Source organism: Drosophila santomea, chromosome 3R (genome assembly GCF_016746245.2).
Source record: "Drosophila santomea strain STO CAGO 1482 chromosome 3R, Prin_Dsan_1.1, whole genome shotgun sequence".
NCBI lineage: Eukaryota > Metazoa > Arthropoda > Insecta > Diptera > Drosophilidae > Drosophila > Drosophila santomea.
Genome location: NC_053019.2, coordinates 27,563,308 through 27,587,915, shown reverse-complemented (window position 1 = coordinate 27,587,915; position 24,608 = coordinate 27,563,308). Strand labels below are relative to the sequence as shown.

General features: G+C 45.5%; 1 protein-coding gene across 3 annotated transcripts; it reads right to left on the bottom strand.

The window, feature by feature from the left end:
• Window positions 1-219: 219 nt before the first annotated feature.
• On the bottom strand, window positions 220-24,173 carry LOC120452916 (zinc finger protein 1). Of its 3 annotated transcripts, XM_039637379.2 has the most exons (5): window positions 23,657-24,173; window positions 15,956-16,119; window positions 14,899-15,645; window positions 3,553-5,551; window positions 220-3,484 (listed from the first exon to the last, which is right to left on the bottom strand). In XM_039637379.2, exons 1-5 carry the CDS (start codon window positions 23,751-23,753, stop codon window positions 3,291-3,293), a joined length of 3,201 nt encoding a protein of 1,066 aa, XP_039493313.1. In that variant the 5' UTR covers window positions 23,754-24,173; the 3' UTR covers window positions 220-3,290. The 3 variants fall into 3 exon arrangements, with proteins under 3 accessions (XP_039493313.1, XP_039493314.1, XP_039493315.1); XM_039637380.2 differs by lacking the exons at window positions 14,899-15,645; window positions 15,956-16,119; window positions 23,657-24,173 and adding an exon at window positions 5,812-6,339; XM_039637381.2 differs by lacking the exons at window positions 14,899-15,645; window positions 15,956-16,119; window positions 23,657-24,173 and adding an exon at window positions 5,614-5,771.
• Window positions 24,174-24,608: the final 435 nt, after the last annotated feature.

Sequence of the window (24,608 nt, the reverse complement as noted above, 5' to 3'; positions counted from 1 at the left end):
CGCCACCTAGTGGAAACAGTGTGCACTAGGTGTATTCGATATACAGCCCGATTGCCCTAGACCTTTACATCGATTAATCGATTACAGACTGCGCTCTAAAAGGCGCGCTTTTTAAACTTGTCTGAACTCGCAATTCTTGTTTAGAATTTCAATGTACTTCATTTGCATATTAGGATTTCCTTTCCCCCACAAACACCCGCAAATAAGAAAGAGCTGCGCTTAAATTTTAATAATTTTTTTATTATTTTCACATTGTAAATTTAATAATTATAATAATTGTTTGTAAATTTATCAAGACAAAATTGTTTTATTCATTTATATGAATGCGTTTTTATCCACGTGGCTTAATTTGATTAAAATACATTTATGCGTAATATTTGAAATATAAGTTACTTGAATCGCTTCCATTCGTCTCTCAATATTTTCGCTTACTTCTTTCGGATGTTTGGCGCTGTTTTTTCTTTTAATTTTTTTTATTTTTGTTTGGTGTTCTCTTTACGAGCAATAAAATGAACATTTGATGCCGTTTCAACGAGGTGCTTAACTTAGGGATCGCTATTGTTGGACATACGTTACAAATAAAACAAATAATACAAGTGTGCTGCACTTCCTGCTCCGCATATTTACACATAGAGTGGGGCGAACAACTTTAACAGAGAGCTTCTTGGAGGGGCGGGGGGGATTGGAAAAAGGGAGGTGGGGGGTGGGTGTGTAGCGTATTTAAATAACTAACAATTGTTTATGTACGTGAGTGTTATGTAGTGTAGTGTGTATTTCATATAAGGCCCTAGAGTGCAAATATCCATCACAAACCACATAGTATTTGCATTTGCGCTTAAAAGTAAGTTTCGATTTCTTTTAGTGTTTAAGTTAACATTTTGTTGTTGTTAAGGGGTTTTTCGTTTTGTTTTTTTCTTTTTTAACTAGGCTAAGTATTTACGCTTGTAATAGTAATTATTGTTAAATTTATGCTAACGTGTGCTGGCTGTATTTGAAATCTGAAGTATTCCAACTCGAGTATAACAGTTTGCGTTTGTTTGCTTTTGCATTTGGTTTTGGATTCTCTAGCTTTTGTTGTTCTTGCGAAATAATTTACAAAAAATATATGTATGTACACATATTTAATATACTCCTCTCTCTCTCTCTGCCTCATTAAAATACAAGAATATAAAAACTAATTAAGTATTAAATGCATTTTTTTGTGAGTTCTTCTGGAAAAGCAAGAAAATCATGGGCGAAAATTCCTTGGACAAGTGAAACATCAAAAAGAAATGTTCGTTGTTCTGGAAACCTTTTGTTTGTTGTGTTGTGTGAACTAATTATTAATTTATTAATTATAGTTTGGGACTGAGTGAGAAACGATTTGAATTTGAATTGAACTTTGACTTTCGGCTAGCAATCGAAGCATTATCAATTATTTAGTCATAAATTTATTGTCATGGCAAACATTACGATAGTTGCTTTCTTTTTCCTTTAAATTTTACTTATTTCTTTTTCGATTTTTTTGCATTTAGTACGCACATGGCATTTTGCTAATAGATTTCGCGAGACTTTTCCAAATGATCTTTCTTTCTTTTCGTTTTACATGCTAGTTTTTATATGAATATTCTGAAACGCTTTTAATCGTTAAATAATCTGTAATAAGGCCAAATTAAGTGTTCTTTTAAACATTAGTTAGCATTAATTAGTTTAGTTTAGCATTAGATTTAAATTTAGATGTAGATTTAGATTTAGATTTATTGGGTTGTCGAGTGGCAAGCGGCAGCCGGAGGCCTTAAATGCATGACGTGCACCTTTCGTGTGGGCGCGGCTCTGGCCAAATGGAATGATCTTGTAGGTGTTGTGCTCATTTCGCGATTTCGGGGGGAAATTTAAAGCGTAGTTCGAGAACGACTGGCGACTGGGGACTTTTCTTGGTTTTTCCTTAAGTAAGAGAGAGCTTGAAACGCGCGGCAAGCGGTGGGTTTTCCATTCAACATAAACTACATACGAAATGTGGGCGGTTGGAGGCGGTTGGGGGCGGTGTGGGCGTGGACTTTACAATGGGGTGGCTTTAATACAGTTTCGCTGCTTAATACTTTTGTATCTGGTTTTGTATCGGTATTGTCTGCTTGTATTTTCATTCGTTTACATTTTCATTTACTTTTTGCATTTGCATTTGCTTTTGATTTTCTGTTGGTCCGGAGATTGTGGGTGGAAAATTCCCTTCGAGCCTGGCTTAACCGAAAAAGTGAACTAAAAGTTACAGCTTAAAAGAATACGTAATCGTAGAAAATATACATTCATGCCATGCCATTCCATCTAGGAGTGTTGGCCTCTTAGCGATCGAGTTCTGAGTATTCTGCAGCACTTGGTACTGGTCTCTCTCCAGCTCCTCAAACTAAACTAAAGAACTAAAGAGCTAAAAAAGCTAAGAGCTAAAACATTAAGGCGTAAAAAAATAGATAAAACGATATCTTTAAGCGAGTGGGCGTGGCCAAACAAAATGATTCAGCCACAGAGCTCGAACTTAGGCGGTAAGGTAAACTAATAAAATACTAAGAACGAAGTGGTTGCAACATTGTAAAAATAATAAATTCGCTCAAACGAAAGGTTTTCAACTACGGCTTCTTCTCAAATTTCCCTGGCTATATGGCTATAAAAAATATTTCTCTCTTGCTTTTCTGACTCTTGACTGTGTCTAAGGTGCATTTTGGTGCATTTGGGGTGTTTCTTTGTTTTCAGTGTGTTCCTGCACATTTTGAGATTTTCCGTTCTGTTCGTTTCTGTTTCTTAAGTACAGCCTATAAGTGCTGGCTTTGCATTTGCGTGGCTTGCTTGGCTTTCGCAGCTCAATTCTGAAACATTTTGGCATTGAAGAAGTCGAAGGCGGGCGCGGACGTGGGCGTGGTCTGTGGCGGTGGCGGCGGCGGCGGCGGAGGCAGCAGTCCCGCATGGTGGTGAAAGAACTGCGCCGCCGCTGGCTGGCCAAACCCGGAGCCAGAAAGCAGTGGAGGCGGATGTGGATGCGGAGCCGGCGGACGATGTGTCTGCTGGCTGGATGGCGGTGGCAGCATCACTCCAGCTCCATTCCAGGAGAGCCTGTGATGCTGTTGCTGATGCTGCTGCTGCTGCTGGAAGGCAGCCATGGCCGCCAGATGCGGATGGTGGGGATGCTGATGGTGCGGCGGGTACTGGGCATTTCCCGCCGCAACCGGAACGCGACGACGGCCCCGATTGCTGGCCGTCGTGGGCGGCGGTAGGGGATTGGCTCCTGGTTGGCAGGTGGGCGGCACTGAGGTGTCGCTTACCTATTCCCTGTAGGGCTTGCAGTAGGAATACCGGTGGTTCATGTGCTGGCTGTAGCTGCCCGAGTGCGAGAAGCGCTTCAGGCACTTGGAGCACTGAAAGGGCTTCTCGCCGCTGTGCAGACGCTTGTGCTCCGTGAGGTGGTGCTTGTGCTTGAAGGCCTTCGGGCAGTCCATGCACTGGTAGGGTCGTTGACCTGTTAATGAAGATGCAAATCGTACAGTTAGTAATCAATCTATGATTAGAGAACTTTGGTTTACCCACCGGAATGCTCGTATTTGTGGCGCGCCAGGGAACTCTGCTTGGCGAAGGCCTTGTCGCACTGATCGCACACGTAGGGCAGATCGGGATCGCCAGCGTGGCCGTGGGTCTCGGCCTTGCTCCTGCGGGGTTTCGGTGGCATCAGGACGCCGGCGCCGAACTCATCCTCGTGGGAGATGCGCGAGTCGTCGTCGCGCCACGAACGCTTCTCCGAACCGCCGGGACTCAGGCTGGTGCCGCGGTAGTCGGGCAGCTTAATACTGTTCATCAGGGGATGGTTGGAGGCGAAGTCGCCGCCCGGGCGCATCTTGAACAGCGCCTCCATGGGCAGCGGCATGGGCAGCATGTATGGCGGTAGTCCCGGAAAGGCCTGGCCACTTCGCGGAGTGGAATCCAGTTGGCTATTTGGTGGCGAAGGCGGCGGGGCAGCGCCAAAGTAGAGCGCTGCCGCGGATGACGGTGAAATTGAGGCCGGCGACATCGATGCGGATGTGGAGAACTTCCTGCTGAGATTGATGGCCTCGGGATTCAGGGCATCTGCCGACTGTGGAGCTATGTAGGGCGGCGAGCTCTCACTCTTGGGCGTGAGGGGATCTCGCTTCACGGACAAGTCCAGCGGTTGATCCTCTCGGGTTAGCGATGTCTGTGAGTCATTGGCCGCCGCCGACGGGACTGTGGCCTGATTGTTCTGGAAACTCTGCATTTTGCGCTCACGGGAGCGATTGTTCTGGAACCACACCTGAACCACTCGAGGATCCAGCTGCAGGCGGGCTGCAATCATGCGGAACTCATCCCTGCTGGGTCGGGAGTTCAGGGAGTAGTGCTGCTTTAGCTGCTGCTGCTGCTCCTCATTGATGGCCGTTCGCACTCGCACTTTCCGTTCGCCACTCTCCTGGCGGGGCTCCTCCTCCACGTCCATCTCCTCGTCCTCCTCATCCTCTTCGCTGGCGGAGGCCAAGACGAAGGACGTGGCCTGTTGCTGCTGGAAGTGCTGCTCCAGCTCCTCCTTGATCAGGCCGCAAAGCACCTTCTCGTGCTGCACCAACTCAGTGGGATGGTTGAACTGTTTGGAGCAGCGACTGCAGCGCAGATCGGCGGCTTGCTCCACGGGCGCGTGCTCTTCCACAGGAGTTTGCCGTTCCTCTGCTGCGTTCAGGGGCTCCTGCTCCTGCTTGATCGCTTGCGAGGAGGAGAGGTAGCTGTCTGGAGCGGGAGAGGCTTCCCTGCTCTGCTCCCGCTTGATGGGAGTGGCTTCTTCGGCGGCCTCTGGCGTGGGTGCTCTTTCCTTGGCCTCCGACTCCTCGATATCCATGACCAGCTTGGGCTCATCGGGAGTCTCCTCCTCCTCCTGCTGCTGCTGCTGCTTCTGCTGCTCCTCTCGCTCCTCCTCGCGCTGCTGCTGACCGGCGGCCGAGAGTTGCAGCAGCCTCTGGATGCTGTAGGGATGCACCCGAGGATCCAGGCCAGCCGCGGCGGCCATGAAGTTGTGGGGAAAGGCCAGCAGGGCGGCGTTCATGTAGTTGGGATGGAATGGCTGGAAGGGCGTGGGTGCCGCACTTCCACCCTGCACCTGGGCATCGCTGGCGAAGTAGCTCATGGGATGTGGCAGTCCCGGCAGCGACGGCTGCTCCGGCAGCTTGCCCTTGCCGTGCTCAGATGGCGATCGCCGCGATGCGGAGGATGCGGATCCGGGGCTCTTCTCCAGGCGCTTCAGCAGAGCGCGGTTGTTGTTCAGCTTCAGGCCCATGCTGATGCACTTCTTGGAGGTCATGTGGGAGGAGAAGCTGCCGGAGTGCGAGAAGCGCTTGCCGCAGTTGTCGCATCCGAAGGGCTTCTCGCCGGAATGGATCCTCACGTGCTCCTTGAGGTGGTGCTTAAACTTGAAGGCCTTGTCGCACTCCTTGCACTTGAACTTCCGCAGCAGGGCGCTCTCGTCGTGGCTGATCATGTGCCTCTGCAGGCGGTACACGTTCGCGAAGGCCTTGTGGCAGATGCGGCAGGTCTGCAAGTAAAAGATAGGACATGTAGCATTATAGTGGGTGTAAAATTGGCTATACTCAGTACTATTTTCATTGCTTTGCTAAGTATTAGGGCATCTATTTCAAGGAACTTGTGAAGTGGGTTGAATTTCAAAATATTTGAAATAAAGTTTTCAACGCCGATAGTTGGCTATTCGAAAGTGCCATCTCTAGTTCACAGCTTTCGCTGCCCACGCATCTCTCTCTCCCATTCTACGATCTTTCGTTGTCCCTTCCCGGTTACCTTCTCGAACGAAGAAGAGGAAGAAGCCAGTAGGCAGGTGGCCGCCGACATTGTTGCTGGATTTCGGATTTCGGAGTTTTGGGGCGGAATTGCGCGGAAAATAGGGGGGCGGGGGGGAACGAAACACCAACGCACAGGTAATAAAAACTGTTTAAAACAACAAGCGTATTTATTTGTTTTAAATTTAATGGCTTTCTAATTTGTTTCAAGGCGAGCGACGCGACCACAAAAAAGCGGGCCAAATCAAAAGCGACCGCGGAAAACGGGCCATTTTTTGCTGCTTGTGTGTTTCTGAGTCGTAAAAGTGGATGTTTTGTGTGTTTTTTTGTTTTGTTTTTGTTTTTGTGATATTTAGTGAATTGTGCAAACGTTTTCGTATGAAAATACGCCGAAACTTCAATTAAACGCTGCAATGAAAATGTAGAAAAAGCGTAACGCGCACAGCACGAACGAACGCGAAGAGTAAAATGAAGAAGGCGACGAAAAAGACCGCGGTGTGCGCGACAGAGACGGCGCCATTTCCAGCGAAGGTAGGTTGTCACTCCACAAAAAAAAGAAGAATAAGAATAAGAAACAGAAACAAAATTGAAACAAAAACAAAAGCTGCGCTCAGCTGTGGGGGTGGGGGCTGCCTTCCAATAAAAATTCCACTTCAATTGGAAAATTGCGACACAAAAAACAAATCAAGACAAGAAGGGCCCAGGAATAAACAAAAGTGCAGCGGGTTGAGCATCACAAAAACATCAAAATGTTTCAACAGCTGATGCTAATCAAATTTTCGGTTTTTCGGGGAGCGTTTTTGTTTGTGCTTTGATTTGTTTGGCAACAAATTGAACGCATCAAATGCTTAAAGGTGGAAATGGAAATGGGAGTGGAAAGGAAAACGAAAGTGCAGCGCCGCTTTTCCCGCTTTCCCGACTTCCCGGCGTCTTCCACTTTTCCACTTAGCGGCCGCGTTGAAAGATTTGCGGTACTTTGGCGGACAGATGGCAACACGTGTTGTTGTCCCCCTTCCACGTTCTATCGTGTGCGTTCGTGTGTTTATGTGTGTGTGTGTTGTTTACTGTTCAGCCGTTGAACTTTCCATTTATTGCCGTTTCACCTTCGCTTCCAGCGTTTTCCAGTTATTATTAGTGCAAAATGCATGATATTCCGGATCGTAATCGGAATTAAGTATAAATACGATTCTAGGAATAAGTTAATATGTTTAAAGCTTTCATATAAATACATACATACATATGTGCATATGTAAATTATAATTCTTTTAGTTCGTGCTGAAGAAGACATCTAAAGTGAAGTTCCACTGTACTGTTTTGGACTTTGTCTCTGATTGGGGTTACGGTTACTCATGAGCTTCAATTAACGCACATTGCGCCATTAGTCATTAGCATCAACATCAACTCGTAACCAATTTACCACTCGGGATGAGATCACTCCGAGAATACTATTAATATGTATTGTAATTAGTTTGTTCGTTAACGTGACACGGTGTTTATTGTTTTAAGCGTGTTGGGAAAAATAATAATATGTACATATGTACATTTATAGCGCGGGACTTCTAATTTGTTTGTTCTGCTGCTGATGGTAAAAAGTGAACGGAAAATGCTTTTCCCCGTCTCCTCTCGTTTCGACAGCACTAACAGTTTCCGTTTCCGCTTGTTGTTTTACCTGTGACGTCACCCCCAACCCCAATCCCAATCCGATTCTCATTTTCCACGAAAAGTACCATTTTCATGCGGCCATTCGTTTGTCAGGTGAGTGAGTGCGATAAACAGATATAGTATAAAATGGCCACCTGTTGGCTCACTCACGCGCACAAACGCACTCATACATGCACACGCACACAAGCGCAGTTCAGAACCCGTTATCTCTCCGCATGGAGTCGGGCTATCTGCATCCCGCTCGCACGCACTCACTTAATCAGGTTGTTCGACTGTAAACAGCAATAACGCCTACCTAGAAATCACAATCAGAAACCATGGAACCCAAAACCTAGAAACTGTACAGTGGTAACTGGCTGTGAAGAAAGATAGTCACGAGTAATAAATACATTCATAAATGCTTAATACGAATGAATTCACTGAAATGTAACCTCTTTTCTTTTCAGTAATTAGTCTTTTAAATATAAAAAGAGGTATCCAGCTATCGGGTTTCCACTGTACACACCTCCCTGAGCGGACATTAAACCGCAAGAGCAGCTCACAATGGACGCGCTTTGTTGTCGTCGGCGTTATCAATTAAATGTAAAGCGAGCGAGGCGCAGCGCTAACGAAATGGAAATGAAAATGGCAGCCGTGAGATACGCCACTCACACAGATACTGCATACACAGATACTACTGTATACCTTGCATGTGCTTATGGGTGTGCTGCACACGTTTACAAAAGGTAAGTTCCATTTGCGATGCGTCAGCCGGATTCTTCTTATGCGCTTTTGTTGTTACAGTTTGTTATTATTATATTTGTGATGGCCGGAAATGCCAATTGAAGCTACCTTTAACAAAGCCCCATGAAGATGCCCGCCCCCGATGTTAACTACTGATGGACTGACGGACTGATGGACTGATGGACGGATGGACAGAGTGTGTGCATGACTCAAGTGTTTTTCAGGGGAGCCACTCGAGCCAAAGTTGAAAATTGATTGATTCCACTAAGCGAATGGGCCGCGCACATGGAAATGGAAGCCAAAACCACTCGAGTGTTCAAGGTACAGTCTAACCTCTGTGGCTTTAGTGTCGATAAGCCACGCACACGTGCGTACACGTCCGCTCCGATCGCCCCTTCTTTTCCACATGTTGCTAGCTGCTTAATTAATTAAATTTCATCTGAATTTCATCTGAGGGGCTGGCTACACGCGGAAAAACGATGTATACTATAGACATTTGAAGAAAAAGGGGTTGTAGTTTCAGTACTTAAGTGTACTTTCACTGCTCACCTTAAGTACGCGTTTGAACTATCAACCCGGGGGTTTAAGTTTTAGTTTTAGAGCTGATAAGCGCAAATTATCACTATCAATCGATTTCGTAGAGGCGCGTGTGTTCGTAAACAATCGAAACGCCGAGCGGATCAGGGCCGTGAAGCGGATTAGGCGACCAAAACAATTACTAACCCCTCTCTATCTCTTCTCCTTGCAGATAACCTCGATCAGGTGAGTGCAAAGATGAATATTACAAGTATTTCGAAAACAGCGGGTGGCTGGCTACTTATCAGCAACTTATCAGTATGAAATGCCCAAAAATCGAGCGAAAACTAGCGACCACACGCAGTGGCACTCCGCCACTCTTCAAAGCGCTCGTCAAGCGTAATTGTAGTGGGCACAGTGTGCGGATGGTCCAGCAGTTGCATTTTAGCCTGGTTAATTGCGGGCGACAGGCCTTTTGGCTATAATTATAACGCAACGTAGGTGGGCGCCTGTGTTTGGACCCACCAATAGACAAATCAAACGAACGAGTCACGCTAAGATAATGTCGCGGCGCAGACAGAAAGCTAATTTGTGAACGTATTTCACGATTGCTGGCTGAAAAATGCCTCATGCACTGAGTGACATGGGAATTTGGCCATAATAGCGCGCATAATTGGCCGTAAAAGATGATCGTCCAAAGGGAGCTCGTTCGGCTTTCAAAGTGTCAAAGCCCAAAGGCAAGCAAACAAGTTGACAAAATACCAAACGATGTCGTCGAGGTGGGGGAATACTATGTATGGGTACGTTGGAGATCGAAAATCTAAGGATGCTGGGAGAAAAGCTCATGGAATAAGCATAGGATATAGAATATAAATTGATCCGGCTCAAAGGACCAATTAAGTGCTAGGCACATTGTTTTCTTTAGAAAAGTAGCACCAAAGCCCTAAAGTTTTGGAACGCGCTGTATGCGGTCGTCTATATGGTATCCGATAGATATAGAAGCGCACCTGTCGCCTGACGAAATGCGTAAACAAAAATAACAAAATGCGACAAGCTCAAAGTTGCTGCTTCTGTTTTTGTTTAATTCTATGAGATTCTTTTGAGGTCAGCCAAATAGAAAAAAAAAGAATAATAATATTAACGACGCCACAAAGAAATGTTTAGCGCAAAAAGATGAAAGATGAAACGATGAGAAGGAGAGACTCGAGTGAAAAATACGATGAACATAATGGTGTCTGATCTCTAACTGCTTTATAGCGAAATACGCGACCCAATTTCAGGCTTATCGCCCTACCAGCTGCTGCCCCGCAAGAAAATCGTACATACTAAACAGTATACAGTATGTGGACTACGACTACGACTGATTAGGCATTTCAAATGAATGAAACCCCAAGTCGGGCCATTGACGTACCTTTCTGGGAAGACAGAGAGAGCGAACTAATTGTAGTACCTCGTGGAATCATCGGAGGTCAGCGGGGGTTATCGCGGGAAAACCTGATAATGCGGAGGTAGAGCGCGGATTTCAGATTGGTTAATTTATTGTTTTTTGCCGAGTAACAATGAGTGATGCCGTTACGTATTGCTGCGTATGGGCGGGTTCATTAACTTTCCTCGGCGCGATCATCGCTGCATTAAGTCCATTGGGAAATTGATTAACAAGCCCGCGCAGTTAACAGGGAAATACTTTTAGCCATTGCGGTCACTTTGCTGCCGCATTTCTCAATATTTTATGGCCATTTCACGCGCTTTGTGCAGACGACAAATCCATACATATATACTATATATATACTATATAGCATATGCAGCCAGCGCTGGGATTTAAAATTATTAATTTTCCATAAATCATCTCGAGTTCAGTCGGAGGCCGAAATTTCTGTTTCTGCTGCTGTCTGTGTTTCGTTTTCGATTTTCATTCGCCAACGCAGCGACAAATCAAATTTAATTGTTTATAAATAAAACGTTTTTCTCAATGATGAGGACGCCCTGATTTCACCGCCAGCGAGCAGAGAGAGCTGCGAAATTAGTTGCGTATTAGGAAAACATAAATTAGGCGCCGCCGCGGTATAAATTAAATTTATCACTCTTGATAAAAGCCACTGTCTTGGGAAATTAACGAAACGTGTCGTGGAAAAATGTGATTTTCTGGGCCACCAGTTGCTGCGCTAATTTCTTTTCTCAGTGTGGCTTTCAGCAACAGCTATCACTTTTAGCTGGAAATAGTAGTACTATTTGTTCCTATGAAAAACGCTGTGCTAATCTAGGTTTATATTCACTCTTCAAGAGCATTTAACAAGAGTTCTGAGTGTTTGTCTAATGTGCCAACCCTTTCAAGAACTTCTAGAACTAGTACCATTTGATAGTGCAATTTGAAACTTGTGCTGTGACTTTCTCAGGCGTCGTCTTCAAGTGCAATCTCTTCTCACAATCAGACTGCCCAATGAAATGTCAAGTGCCGTAGTATCATATCATTGCGTGTTCTTTTACCCCCTCGACTTTGAAATTCCCACTCTCCCTGCGCCGCAGAGCATTTCTCATTAAACATATCAAGTAACAACCGCACAATAAACGTCACAAGTGAAAAAACCCACGGGACTTGCAGCGAGGAAAACTGAAAACTGAAAAGTCGGGGGAAAATCGTCGGAGGAATTTCCATGTGAGTATGTGAGAAACTGCGCCACAAGCGGAGTCACATAATTTATGGCCCTCGCGGTGAAAGTTGATATAAATCTCAGGAGTAACTTAAAAATAAAAGAAAGAACTGAGCAAGAAGTTTAAATTGCAGGCGAGCGTCTGACATGTGGAAATAGGCAGGTGAAAAGTCTGGGGAAAACCAGGGAATATCCTTGAGGAAACAGGAACTCCCCAAGATGATGATGATGATGATGATGATGATCTTTTCAGGGGAATGGGAAGCATAAAAAATGATCTTAGCACAGAGGTTTTCACTTGAGAAGCTGAAGTGGAAATGGAGATGCTCCAATTAGAGTCATTTACAAAAAACTAAAATGCATTGAAATGATTTGTAAGCGTGTAGAGCGAGATTATAAACCAATGTAAATATCCTTTGCAACTAATTATAGCATTTAAAAGCCACTGACTATAAATCGCTTGGCTCGCTGTGTTTAAAAGTTTTTTAATTTGTCTGCTTTAATTGCGTATAATTCTGAAACTTTTAACGGCAGCCAACCTTTGACCTTACGGTGTTCGCAGAGCAGTACAGCATAAAAATACATTTAAAAGTGGGCAGAGTAGCAAATAAAGGGTTGAGCCAAATAAATTGCTATTAATTTTTCACTCGCTCCGTTCGTCAAGCGGCGCCGCAAAGACGACGACCCAATGTGAATGTGTGGACTGGCAGCAGTGGCAGCAATGGCAGGACTCGCAGGACTACACCTAAAGTGCATATAATTTTTCAATTTGAATTGTCTGCGCCCTGCCCCAGTTTGTAGCGGCCAAAAAGGTGGCAAACCGGAAGCGGAAAGCAGCGAGCAGCAAGCCAACCCACCAAATGAGTTGTGGCCAAAAAGTTGCAGCCATGTGCGTTTGCAGTTAAGCAAATATTTAATTGCTGCACTTTTTCTGCTGAAAGTTGGCCAGGACCTCTGCTTTTTTCGCCCGTAATTTATGGCCTGCCATTTGCTCGGCCGTCTGCCCCTCTGCCCCCTCCCCAGTTAATGATGTTGACCTTAAAAACAAATGTTGAAATGTTGCATCAACAATGTTGGATTGATACCCCCCACTCCGCCCCTTGTTCACTGTGCTTTAATGCCTTTTCAATAAAATCGTTGCCTACTTTTGTGAGTCGACAGCCTGATTTCCATAATGAGCCATTTGTCTCACTGTCAAAGTGGGAAAAAGGGGCAAGAGAGGCGGCATTATTGTTATTTCTGGAACTGTTTTTGTTTGCCGCATAATTAATTGTTTTCACACATAATAATTTAATACGGCGAACACGTGTAAAAGCCAATGGCCAACAATATTAAATAAATGCAATGTGCCACATCAATTATAATTGGTTTGTTCGCATAGTTTGCACACTTGGCCATGTGTCAATGTGGCTGTTGCCATTTTGGCCTTTTCGCATGTGTTTAAATGTTTAAATGTCATTAACGAAGCCGTAAATTATATGCAACCCAAGTGGGCAACTCGGCGGGGGGTGGTAAAAAGCGGCATAAAGGCGGAGTTGCAACTCATAAAGCTGCTCTTCAGCTGCGGAGTTGGCCAACTTTATTAGCTTTTTGCCAGGCTGGCAATCAGCGCGGCTTAGGTAAATATTAATAACGGCCAGTAGTCGTGAAAGGCACCAAAAAAGCAAAAGAAGGGAGACTGCACAGTGGGTTTTAAGCACTTAAACATGAAAAGGTATAAGAAATTCTTCGAAAATCTACAACTAAAATAATGGAATATATTTGGGTATGCCTACTATGCTTTACTATTAAGATATAATTATCTAGCCAGATAGTGCAACTTTGCCCCACTGTGTGCATCAAAAACCTGAAATCTCATCTCGTATTTTTTCGGGCTGGTGTCAAACTTTTTCATTTCACTTGTGCTGCTTTCTCGCCCACAAGGGGAAGGTAAAAGATACAGCCCCCCCCGAAAAAAAAGCATCATATACACGAAAAACAACAACAAACTAGCCATATGAATTTATGACCAGCAGAGGCGGGGGAAAGTCTGTCTGCTGTATTGGGGAGTGCAACAAAATTATAATTTATGTGGCTTTAATAGCCGTTGGGTAGCTCCAAGGTGAACCAGTGCCTCTGCTCCTCTCCCTGTGACCCCTGACCCGTCTCCACTTTCTCCTTATCGCGTGTGTGACGTGCGAGGCAGGCCTGGGTATTTTCTTTTTACAACTCGTGTGCCACATAAGGCCAAGATGGCGACGCAGGACAGGAAAGAAAGCCAGTGGGCGGGGTCGTGCGGTTAGGTGTTATCAGGTTCCACTTGCCAGAGGCAACAACATTCATTTCAATGCCTTATCACAGAGGCCTTAGAAAGAACAGAAAAAAAACAACAACAACTGCACAATTGGGAGTTATGACTGACAGTCTTCCCCCATTTTTCTACACACACAACACACACACTTTTTATGCCCCCTTCTGATAACACCCCCAATTGTTTTTTCTACGTCGCCGCCATTGGCGAATGGGGAATTTGGTTTTTACTATTTTCTCCTTCGGTCCGGTGAACGCCTACGTTTTATTTTTATGCCCCTTATCATAGTTTACTATGCCATCGTTGGCTGTTGTTGTTGCCCCTGTTGTTGCCGATAAAACAAAAGTCGAATGGCGGTATTCAGTAGACGATAACATTGAGGCGCGTTTCTCGAACTTCTCACTTCTCGTCTTTAAAAGTGCCAATGCCTGCGGCGTGCACTGCGAGAAAACCTATCGTGCTGACCTTAAGTCAACTTAATTCCAAGTGAGCAACACTATCGCGTTGTTTTTCGAACCTATATATCTTTAGCAATTGCGTTGCCGGTTTGGTTTTTTTTTGACGATTTGTCAACAGGAAATGTGCATAAGGTTGGGATTTGATTTGATTGGATGGATGCCGTACTTGGCACCGCGCTCCCGTTGTACCGTTATCGGTTGGCTCATTTCCCGTTAGCCGCGAACAAAGCCCACGCATTGTGTGTTCAGTCTTGCCACGCCGTGATGTGTTCAAAGATCAAGTGCCCCCAGCTCCTCCTACTCCCTGCCTCCCTCCCTTCCAAGTTGGAACTCTCTGATTCCCAGTACGCATGAGCAACCATCCAACATCCAACACGTAAGCCTGTGAGTGCCGTGGGATAAGAACAAGTGACTCCTCTTATCGGGGCTTCCAGGAATTGCGATCCTCCCACTGCATTCCGCAGGTTTAGTCACTGGCTGCCAGGGGTTTTTGAACTGAAACATTACTTTTGACATCGGTGACTGACTCAAAGCTGTTATCACTGCTGGCAAATATTTGCGTAAAGAAGTTGTGATTGCAAAATGTGAGTGTACTGTATAAATCTTTAAATGTTATTAGATATATGTACTACTAACTCTTCTTGGAAACTTTCCGTATGGAAATCAATACGATATCTCAATGCTTGAAATAGTTATGTTTTTCCCCAAAGAACCCAGCTCACGTAGATCTTTTCAAGGCGGGACAGTTTCTGAATGGATTCTTCCTTCAGATGGCTGTGCATCCAACTCACCTGAGAGACATTGCTGACCGCCGCCGGGCCGCAGGGCGAGTGGAGCTGCTCGTGCTGCTCCAGTTGGTCGCGGGTGCCGAAGGAAGCGGTGCACTGCATGCAGGGGTAGGCGCCGCTCAGGTCGCCGGTGGTGGAGCCCGGACTGGAGGTGGAGCGGGGGGCGCTGAGGTCCAGGTCGTAGGCGGAGTTGCTGCCCACGCTGCTGTTGCTGCCCGGCAGTTGCGGCGGCAGCAGTTGCTGCATGGCCATCTGATGCTGCTGCTGTTGCTGTTGATGCTGCTGCTGCTGCTGCTGCAGTTGCTGCTGCTGATGCTGATGCTGATGCTGCTGCAGTTGGCTGGGCGAGCTGGCGGTGCGGGCGGACTGCATGGCCATGGCGGCGGCGGCCATGAACTGGGCGTGCAGGTGGGGCGGCAGCTGGGGCGGCGGGTGCTGGAGCTGGGCGAAGAGGTCGCCGGGTGTGAGGGAGCCGGGTGAGCACATGGGCGACATTTTGTTGGCGTTGTTGTTGTGGTTCTTGGCCAGCTCGCTGTTGTTGTTCATGGACTGGTTACTGCTGCTATTGGCATTGGCGTTGGCGGTGCTGCTGTTGTTGTTGCTGTTGCTGGCCAGCGGCGACTTGGCGTACCGCCTGCTGCTGCCGCCGCTCATGTTGCTCTGCTCGTCCTCGGCATCGCTTTCCGGCTGGGCAGCTCCGCAGTTCAGCTTGTCGTGGGGATGCTCGCTGGCGATGTGCTCGCTGAGGGACTGCGGAAATGAATAAATGGGATTTGCATTTATTTCTATATATAATATATATTTGATTTGTATCAAAAAACCCATAATTTAAATCACGAATAAGACGCTGCTTATCTTGGTCAAAAAGCTGGGCCATGTTTGAATTCATCATCACAATCACTTCATGTTTCCCGCTTTTAATCGCACTCACTAAACTTATTTAATTACTCTTTAATCGCCAAAACAAAGAAATCCCCACCAAAAACCCCAAATGTTAAGTTCTAATCGTGTTGTGTTGTTTTTTTTTATAAAGTATTACTTATTACTAAGCAAATCTTACCTGATACTCGGTGAATCGCTTGTGGCACTGGGTGCACTTGACCAGGAAGGCATCGGCGGCGGCACCTGGCTGGTTGGGATGGGCATTCTGGATCCCACTGGAGCCCGGATTGCTGTGCTTCGGCGACTGGTTGTGGTGCAGCAAGGTGGATGCCAGCGAGGGAACTGCGGAGTAATGAGGGGAGGAAAACAAATTAACTGCCAGATCGTTTAAGAACCATAAAACATGCAAAAGGGGACTCGAAAACCAAATGGTAAGGGGAAGTATGGAGTGTGAGGAGGTGCTGCAGAGTGCACAGAGAGAAATGCGGGGCTTACTCACATATGATGATGGAAAAAGAAGTTATATCAAACCACTAGGTTACTAGAAGAACTTTGAAGTATCTAAGAGAATGTATAGTTTTGGATCTATATTGTTGATTGGAACTCTTTTTTCTGTGTATACAAGACTTAATTTCGTGGCAAATCAACTTCGCAGGCCTTCACGCAAGACTGAAATCCGGAGAGGCGATGATCTCATGGTTTCTTTCAATCCGCCACAGAAACCATAAAGAAAAGAAAGAAAAGGAACTGAAAAAGAGCAGAAAAGAAAACAGAAACCGAAACAGAAACAGAAACGGGCTAAAGAAGCGGAGAAAAGAAGTGGAAGAACTGAAGAACGCACGCACACTTGAGAGAGAAGAGTTGACTTAATCAGTTGAAAAAAGCGTTCAGCCATGGCGAAGAGTAGAAAGAGACGGGCTCTGTGGGCTAGAGAGAGAGACAAGACGCGGTCCCAGAAGATTGCTGTTGCTTTGTTCCCCCGAGGGTCACTCAATTGCCCTCTCGCTCTCGCTGTGAAACTTTGTATCTGCATCTGTATTTGTATCTGTATCTGAGAAGGTGGAATACTTCACAAGATGGAGTTTCTGTTCGTTGGTTCCTTGGTTGTTTGGTTCTTCTGTTTGTTTTTCCTATAGAGTGTATGGGGGGCACAACAGAGCGAGTCTTTGTTCCCATTGCCATTTGATCGCTACCTTAATTTAAGCCAATTAACTGGCGGCAGACGAAGACAGATACTCAGATACTCGAATACTCGAATACTGAGATGCCTGATACTCACATACGGGCGGGCAGTGAATGAATGAACCCTGTTTTATCGCCACCTTTCTGCCAGAAGTATCTGTATCTGAGGGCTGTCGGCTCAATCAAGCGCAATCTACGAAAGTTCATTGCACGTTTTCACTTTCAATAGTTGCAATCTTAATTGATTTCGATGCGGGCTCCGATCAAAAAAGAATTAAAACCGGTGATGATAATGCTTCATCGCTATATTGGTATATATAGTTGCATGCCTCCCACCTTCTCACTTTAGAAGCCATTAAGAGTGATTATAGGACAACAGCTGACACACGTAGATCCATATCATTGGACTATATGCTGTGTATACAGAGAGCTTATAATTTTGAGTCCAAGAATTTATAACGCCTGGTTCGCCTAATGACATTTTTATTGAAAGTTGTAAAACGACAACACTTTTTTATGGCCCAACATTGTGTTTCATCAGCATAATGTGATGGTGCCAAAGAAAAGAAAAATGCGCTCGTGGGGAAAACGTGGAGCTCAACAAGTGTGTCACCAGCTCATTTAGCCCAATCAATTGTTCATAACCGAGGAATTATTAACGCAATCGGTTTTACACTTTTATTTCATATTTTCCGCTCCTCGAAACGCCACTGAAATATTGAAAGTGTCCCGCAAATTAATTTCAATTTGTGCGCAACCGAAAACGAAGTGAAACGGAATTTCTTGTATTTGTTTCTGCGGAACGCAACTCGTGTGTTTTTCGTGTATTTCTATAGGTTTGGTCTCATCTTTCGGTTTATTTTTTCCTTAACTATTCTGCGCCTAACGCGAACCAATTGAAGTTGATTGATAGTGCTAGGTGTGGGGCGGCGAAATCGGAGGGCAGGGCGCCAGGCATTTGAATTCTTCAAAGAACAAGGTATTTTTAATCCTACATTTTAACCTCAACTTTATGGGAAAGATTTTAAGGAAAGTTTTGCACCTTATACTATAGCATTGTTAAAATACTTTCTACAAAGTTTAAGATATGAAAATAAAGGCCACGAATCTCCTGCTTTGACTGTTGCCAAAATGTTGATTGGAGCATTATGTTTTTTATTTTTTAGGCCGTTTGCGATGTGGGGATTTCTGGGCCAATTTATTGGCGGCCTCACGTTTGCCAAAAACAAAAAGCAAAAAGCCAAACAAAAACGCCAACAATCAAAAGCTGGCCGAGGGGAAATCTTCTGGAACGATGTCAAGTGTTTGCTGGCGATTCGGATTCGGATTCTGTTATTTTTTTTTTAAGTTCACCTGTGGAAAATTGGTGGAAAACACGCGCGGAGCATAAGATACGAAAATAGGTTAGATAAACGGATGTGGGGGAGGTCCGAATATTATAAATAATACGTAGATGGGCAGGCGGCGTAAATCAATGGCAAAATAACCGAGAAAAGATACATTTGTATCTGCAGCGTGGACACCCGAGATACACCCACTAATTTTATGTGCTCTTTTTATTGCCAACTTTTATTAGCCAGACATATTTCGACTAAGCTCGGCTAATGCAAATTTATTTATTTCTCCTGCGCCTTTGCTACGCTTTTGAAAATTCTACATTTTCATCGAATCATTTATTTTATTTTCCCCACACATTTTCCACCTGACTTTCCACAGCTTTTCCCCCGCTGCCCGCTGGGGCGGTCAAAGTGTTTTTTAATATTTCACTGACAGGCGATTGTCACGACAATTTTCGGAGGCTTTCGCCGACAGGTGAGGGAAATTCTTTGGGGCCCCGGAAAATTGTTTAGCGATTGCTGACGCAGTTGCAGACAAATGGACGACAGGTGGCGCCCGCTGGCGCAGAGGGGTTCGATGATATTTAATGCAAATAAACATAAATTCTAGCACTTAATTATAAACAGACCTCCGGGCCTGCGCTCATTTGCAGTCAATGAACGTGGTTAGCATATTTATGATATAAATTGCCTGCAAATGAGAGCGAGTGCAAAACCACTTAGTACAGAGCTAGCTAATTGCCAGTGGAAAAACAAAAAAAAAACAAAAAAATGTTATGTTATGATAGGGGAAAAACGACACTATCAGACAGTGGCAATTAATTTGTAAATGAAAACCTGTGGGAAGGTTTACGGCTCACTTGTTTTCCATCGTCGCGTTTCAGACGTGCGAATATTTATGGGCGAAATCGAGAGTTGAGAACGCAGCCCGTCTCGAATCGGAATTCCAGGAGGGTCCAAGTCCGATCTCAAGTGGCAATCGGCATTGAGCACCGCACACATGTGAGCGGCATATGGAGGAGTTGTCCCGATAATCGCTCTAAATTTGGAATGCCCTTTCGAGGGCTTGCCTACCTACAGATCGCTGCACTGAAAACAATTAGCAATGCAAGCTGCAAACTATAGGAACTGCCTACTGTTTCAACTCAAACTGATTAAAGTTACTCTATCCATAAATCACTCTTTTGTAAATGTGACTTTGGAGTACTTAAAGTATTTTCTTTCAGTGTCGCACCTTTGCCCTGGTCTACTCTCCACTTTCGAATGGGCACAAAGGTGGCCACGTTGTGCCCCTTCAAGTGGCAAATGCAAAGGTGCAGATTCGGAGCCAGACGATCGCCTATAAATAGAGTTCTCCTTTCTGCCCTTTGCTTTATTTGTTTGTTCAGCAAGCTGATGCTGCTGCGTGCTGCTTGCTGCATGTTGCACGTTGCACGTTGCTAGTTGCTGCTGCCACGTTTATTTTATTTGTAGCATTTTGCTTTGCTGAGTGTGAAATTTTAATAGCCAAGCGAGCCGTGTCCGTGTTCGTGTCCCTGTCCTTTTTTTCCCCCGCCTGTACATACATACGTACATATGTATGTACATACATATATATATATATACATATATATGCATACGGGAGGCCTATCTGGAGGATAGGGAAACATATGTGTCCCGGGGCGAACTATTTCTGCGATTTACCTTGAAAAAATATGCAGAAACGCGTGTGATGTCGTGGTGTGGGCGTTCTACGTTCTACGTTCAACGTTCTACGTTCTGAAATTGGAGTTGCAGTGCGTTGGCGAGCCGAAAGCAATTAGGGAAATATGCCGCAGAGGTGGAAAAGAAGCCCGGGAAATTGTGGCAGGAATGCGCGGCCATCCATGAGTTACTTTGTCATCTTACTTCTCAAAGGAAGTTGAGTCAAGCGAATGTTCAAATGATTTTTTGTTAAAAAAAACAAAGTGTCACTTTAATTAGATGAAATATTGTGTCAAACATTTGAATTACACACAAACTTTTTTTCAAAATTCTAAGAAACTTTAACGATTATATTCTTAGAATAGTTAATGAGAATTTTTGCATTAGTAATAAATATACTAAAAAACTTGTATGTCTCACAAGTGAATACCAAACTGATAATTCCAAGCGGAATACTGAAGCTGCAGCCATCTGAAACGAACTTCCTTAATTCAGAAAGTACAACCAAAGTTGGGCTTAACTTGGCTAATTGATATTCACTCGCTTCTCGAATCGTGTATAAATTGTATGGCCTCGGTAAAAAACTCCGAAATAAAGCCCATCGAGTGCAATTGAAACTTTTTCAGCTGGCGCTACCACAATAGAGCTGTTGACTATTTTTGTTTATTTAAAACTTTTAACAATTATTGTGCAATTGTGCGAAATTTATTGCAATTGAACGCCAATCAGAAGGGAAGTGCTCCTCTGTCCGCCCACCCCGCACTCCCTTCCCCTCGTCGATTCTCCTGACTTTTCCACGGGTTTTTCACTACGGGTTTTCTCAGTGCCTAGCACCACCCGTTAACCAAAATCGTTTACATGTTAAATTGTGCCTGCTCACTCCTTTTCACTCCTTTTTTTAGAGCCTCCTTTTTGGCGCTGCAATTTTGCCTGCCCTTTGGCAACACCTTTTTTTCAGGGGGGCAAAGGGGGTCTATGGGGGTTGGGAGTACCCTTTTGTTTGCGCCGATTTTTTGGCACTTTTTTTTTGGGGGGGAAGTAGCACGGGAATTGTTGTCTTGTGGAGCGCGGCGGGCATTAAATAAATAAGAAAAAATATATTCGCAAGGAGGCAAGGGCTGCGCATTCCGTGCAATTTTCACTTTACAACTGTTTCAAAGTTATCTTTGTTTCAATTGTGTGCACGACGGCGGCAAAAAGCGAGCAGCAAAAAATATTGGCAAACAATTTACTTTTTGGCCAAAATGCCAAAATGAAATAAAAGTAAAATGTAAAATGTGGCAAATAATTTGCCCAAAGCTGCGGCAGGTTGAACACGGCATAAAGGGAATCTGCAGCAGGATATCAAAGAGGACTTTTCCCTCATTGATTTATTGTCCTTTTGTGTTTGTTGTGGATCTGCTTTCGCTTCGTATCTTTTTTTTTGCTCTGTAGCTCGGCTCAATTGCAATTTAAAGACACAGTCTGTTTGTTTTGGGCAAAGTCGGAGCAAAGTCTGTAGCTCCACTTGAGATAGGCATCGGCAAAATTAATCATCTTTGCATGCCAGTTGCCAGATAGTTTGGGGCCAAGTTTGTTTAATTTCGATTACCAGCTGGCGGGGGAAGGTCCTGTGCGCGCTGAAAGATGCAGGATGAGCCAGGAGACCAGGACACCAGGAGACGCCATGAGACCAGGAGTTATAAATGGCAGCACCGACAGCACCAGCATATAAAACTGACATCCACTGACAGCAGCCCAAATGATTAATTAGACAGGACGCAATCTTAGTGCAGGAGAAATGCTGGAACACTAGGTATTCCCTAGTTCGAAGATGCAAATGTCAGATACAAGTTTGATTCTATCTAGATTCGATTGCAAACGGCTTTGATGCGTGAAAATGGGAAGGGAAATTAGCGCTGATTTAGTGGCCACGAGACGAGAGATTAATATATAGGGTATTTAGTATATAGTATAGAGTGTAGAGTATATTTAGCAAAGGGGGCGTAGTCGAGGTGATAACAGGCGACAGGTTTTCGCCAGGGCGAAATGTTTGATTTACGGCATTTTGGAGCCATTTCGAAATGCTACACAACACACGCCGAGCTGCCGGAAAATTAGTACAACTTGGCTAGCTGTCTGGCTTGCTAGCTGGCTGGCTGGCGTTTTCCCCCGGCTTTTCCAAAAGCCCAGAGAACAGCATTTCGTATGTAGCCGGCGATTAATATCCATCGCAGCCGCAGCTGCCCAGCGCCATCAAGCGACTCGATTTGGCCAGGAAAGAAACGGAAAACAACAACCGGAAAGTATACGATCTCGTAGAGATCGGAGATATGTGGGCCAACCTGTGTGCCCAGCCCAGCGGACTGATCGATTAGCCAAACGAACGTGTTCGAGGGCTTTTAGTTCCGCCCACAGCGAACGGAGCTGCTTAAATAGCCATAAATTATAATTTATGGCTGCGGTGTGGCTGCCCCTGTTTCCACCAAACAAACATGTGCAATTAATCCGTCTCCTTAGCTGGCTTATCAATTGTCAGTGTGGAGCATCGCCAGAATCGTGGGCGTTCCCCCGCGGAAAGTGGAGAGTGGCAAGTGGAAAGTGGAAAACTTGCGCCATCCCCCAATTCGATCGCTAAGCGTTTTCAATTAATTTCGGCCTCCTCTGTTTCACACCTTCCATTCCAACCGATGAGCTCTGCCCACTGACAGTTTAATGCTTTGTTTACACTCGATAAACAGAGTGGCAAAGTGGCAAGCGACCAGGAGCAATATGGCCATAAAACAGGTTCTTCAACATGTTGGCCAAGTTACCTGTCTGCTGCTTTTCAACCTGCGCATGCGGTTTTCCTGCTCAGGGGTAGCTACCAGCTACCTGGTTCCCGGTGGGTGGAGATTACTGGCAAGGCGGCGGCGGTGCTGTTTCGGCGGTGCCAACAAATCAAATTGAGATGTGGCTGCAATTGGTCGGCGCTGCCAGTGGGTGGAACAGAGAGGTGGATATGGCTATGGCTGTGGCTATGGCCATCATTCAAGATCGACTGGCCGTCTTTCATGCGTGAACAGCGTGATGTGGCTGAGATATATACGAAATCGAACGATATGCAGGTTTAAGGTACTATTTAAAAAAATGTATAACTATCAAAACCACTTAATAGCTAAGGCTCATGGAAATGGACTTGAATAGCTGGCTACCTCTTATCTGAAACTCTGAAATGACTGTGAATATAGTTCACCAGTTCTTTAAGTTCTGAAAGGCAGTCGCCCAAAGTGACCCAGTTTTCTCGCAGTGTGCTGATCGGGCAAACTTTGTCGAGTCCGCTCTCCCTTAGAGAATCCAAAGAACTGACGTTCTCTGCGTAGGAGTAGGTAATTCGAGCCCTGCTGCGATCCTTACTCGCCGCTCACGAGTTTGTTTTCCTACAGCTTCTCATTCTGGATGCCCTGAGGTGGAGACCACACATACGCCCAAGATGGCGGAGTTTCTGGGAAACTGCTAAGCTTGCATGTGGCTCTTTCAATCGATGCTACTACTGAGATTGAGATCGAGACTGAGATTGAGACTGAGATCGAGACTTGGCGCGCGAATCGGTTTGGCAAAGTTCGAGTGCTGATAATAGTTGATAATGGAGGCGGCAGGCGGATGAGTCATCCGAGATCTATGATCTGTGCCCCCGAATCCGCGTTCTGATCACTTACACTGCATGGCGAAGGGGGAGGTGGAGGGCATGCTCTGCTGAATGATGGTATCCTCTTGGCCGAAACGTGAAGACGACGGCGCCAGACAGGACAACATTTGGAATGCTTGTTGTAAACACTTGCTCTTGCTTAGATGCGGATTGCGGATAGTTAGTTTGCTTGGTTAGTTGGCCGGGTTGGTTGGTTCTTCTGACTTCGGTCTTGGCGTTATTTGTTTCTTATAGAGCACACACGTGTGGCGGCCATTTGGGCAAAGGGCCTTGGGTTTTTTATCATTCGAACATGGGGAAAAACACTGGGATTTTTGTACGCGATGCGCTGCGAGTGCTGCGAGTGCCGCGTTTGTTTTTGTTTTGTTTTTGGTTGGTTTTAGTGAGCGATTTCACAGATCTGCGTTCTATATCTGCTGCGTTCTCGGCGTGATTCTACAACTAGAATATGTGCTGCTCAGAGTTTTCTCTGTGGGGGAGCGACGCGTGTGCTGCCGTCGCGACGTCTACGATGCAACTGAATTCAGAGTTCTAACTTTCGCAGCATCAAGCCAAATCCGAGACCGAAACAGAAACAGAAACAGAAACCGACGTCCTCGTCCGTATCCGTCGGATGCGAACTGAGCGTTTCGGGCGATACGCGGGGTTCTACGGGGCGCTACGTTTCCACGGAGAGCGAAGAAGACGCAGCTAGCGGCGAGAGAGAGAGTGAGGACGCTGTTTGTGTGTGTGCTCCGTGTGCCACCACCAGCATAATATAACGGTGTAACGGTTCACCGTTGCGATGTACGAGGTGATTCGAGCGGGCGGGGGGAGTGTGTTGGTGCTCTAATGCTCTGCTGCCTGATGGGGTTGGGGGGTGTGTTGGTGGTGGTGCCAGCAGAGCGCTCTCTCTTTAACATAACAGCGCTCTGTTGTGGCATATCGTAAATGTTAAACGCTGGCAGTGCCTCTCCTCTCGT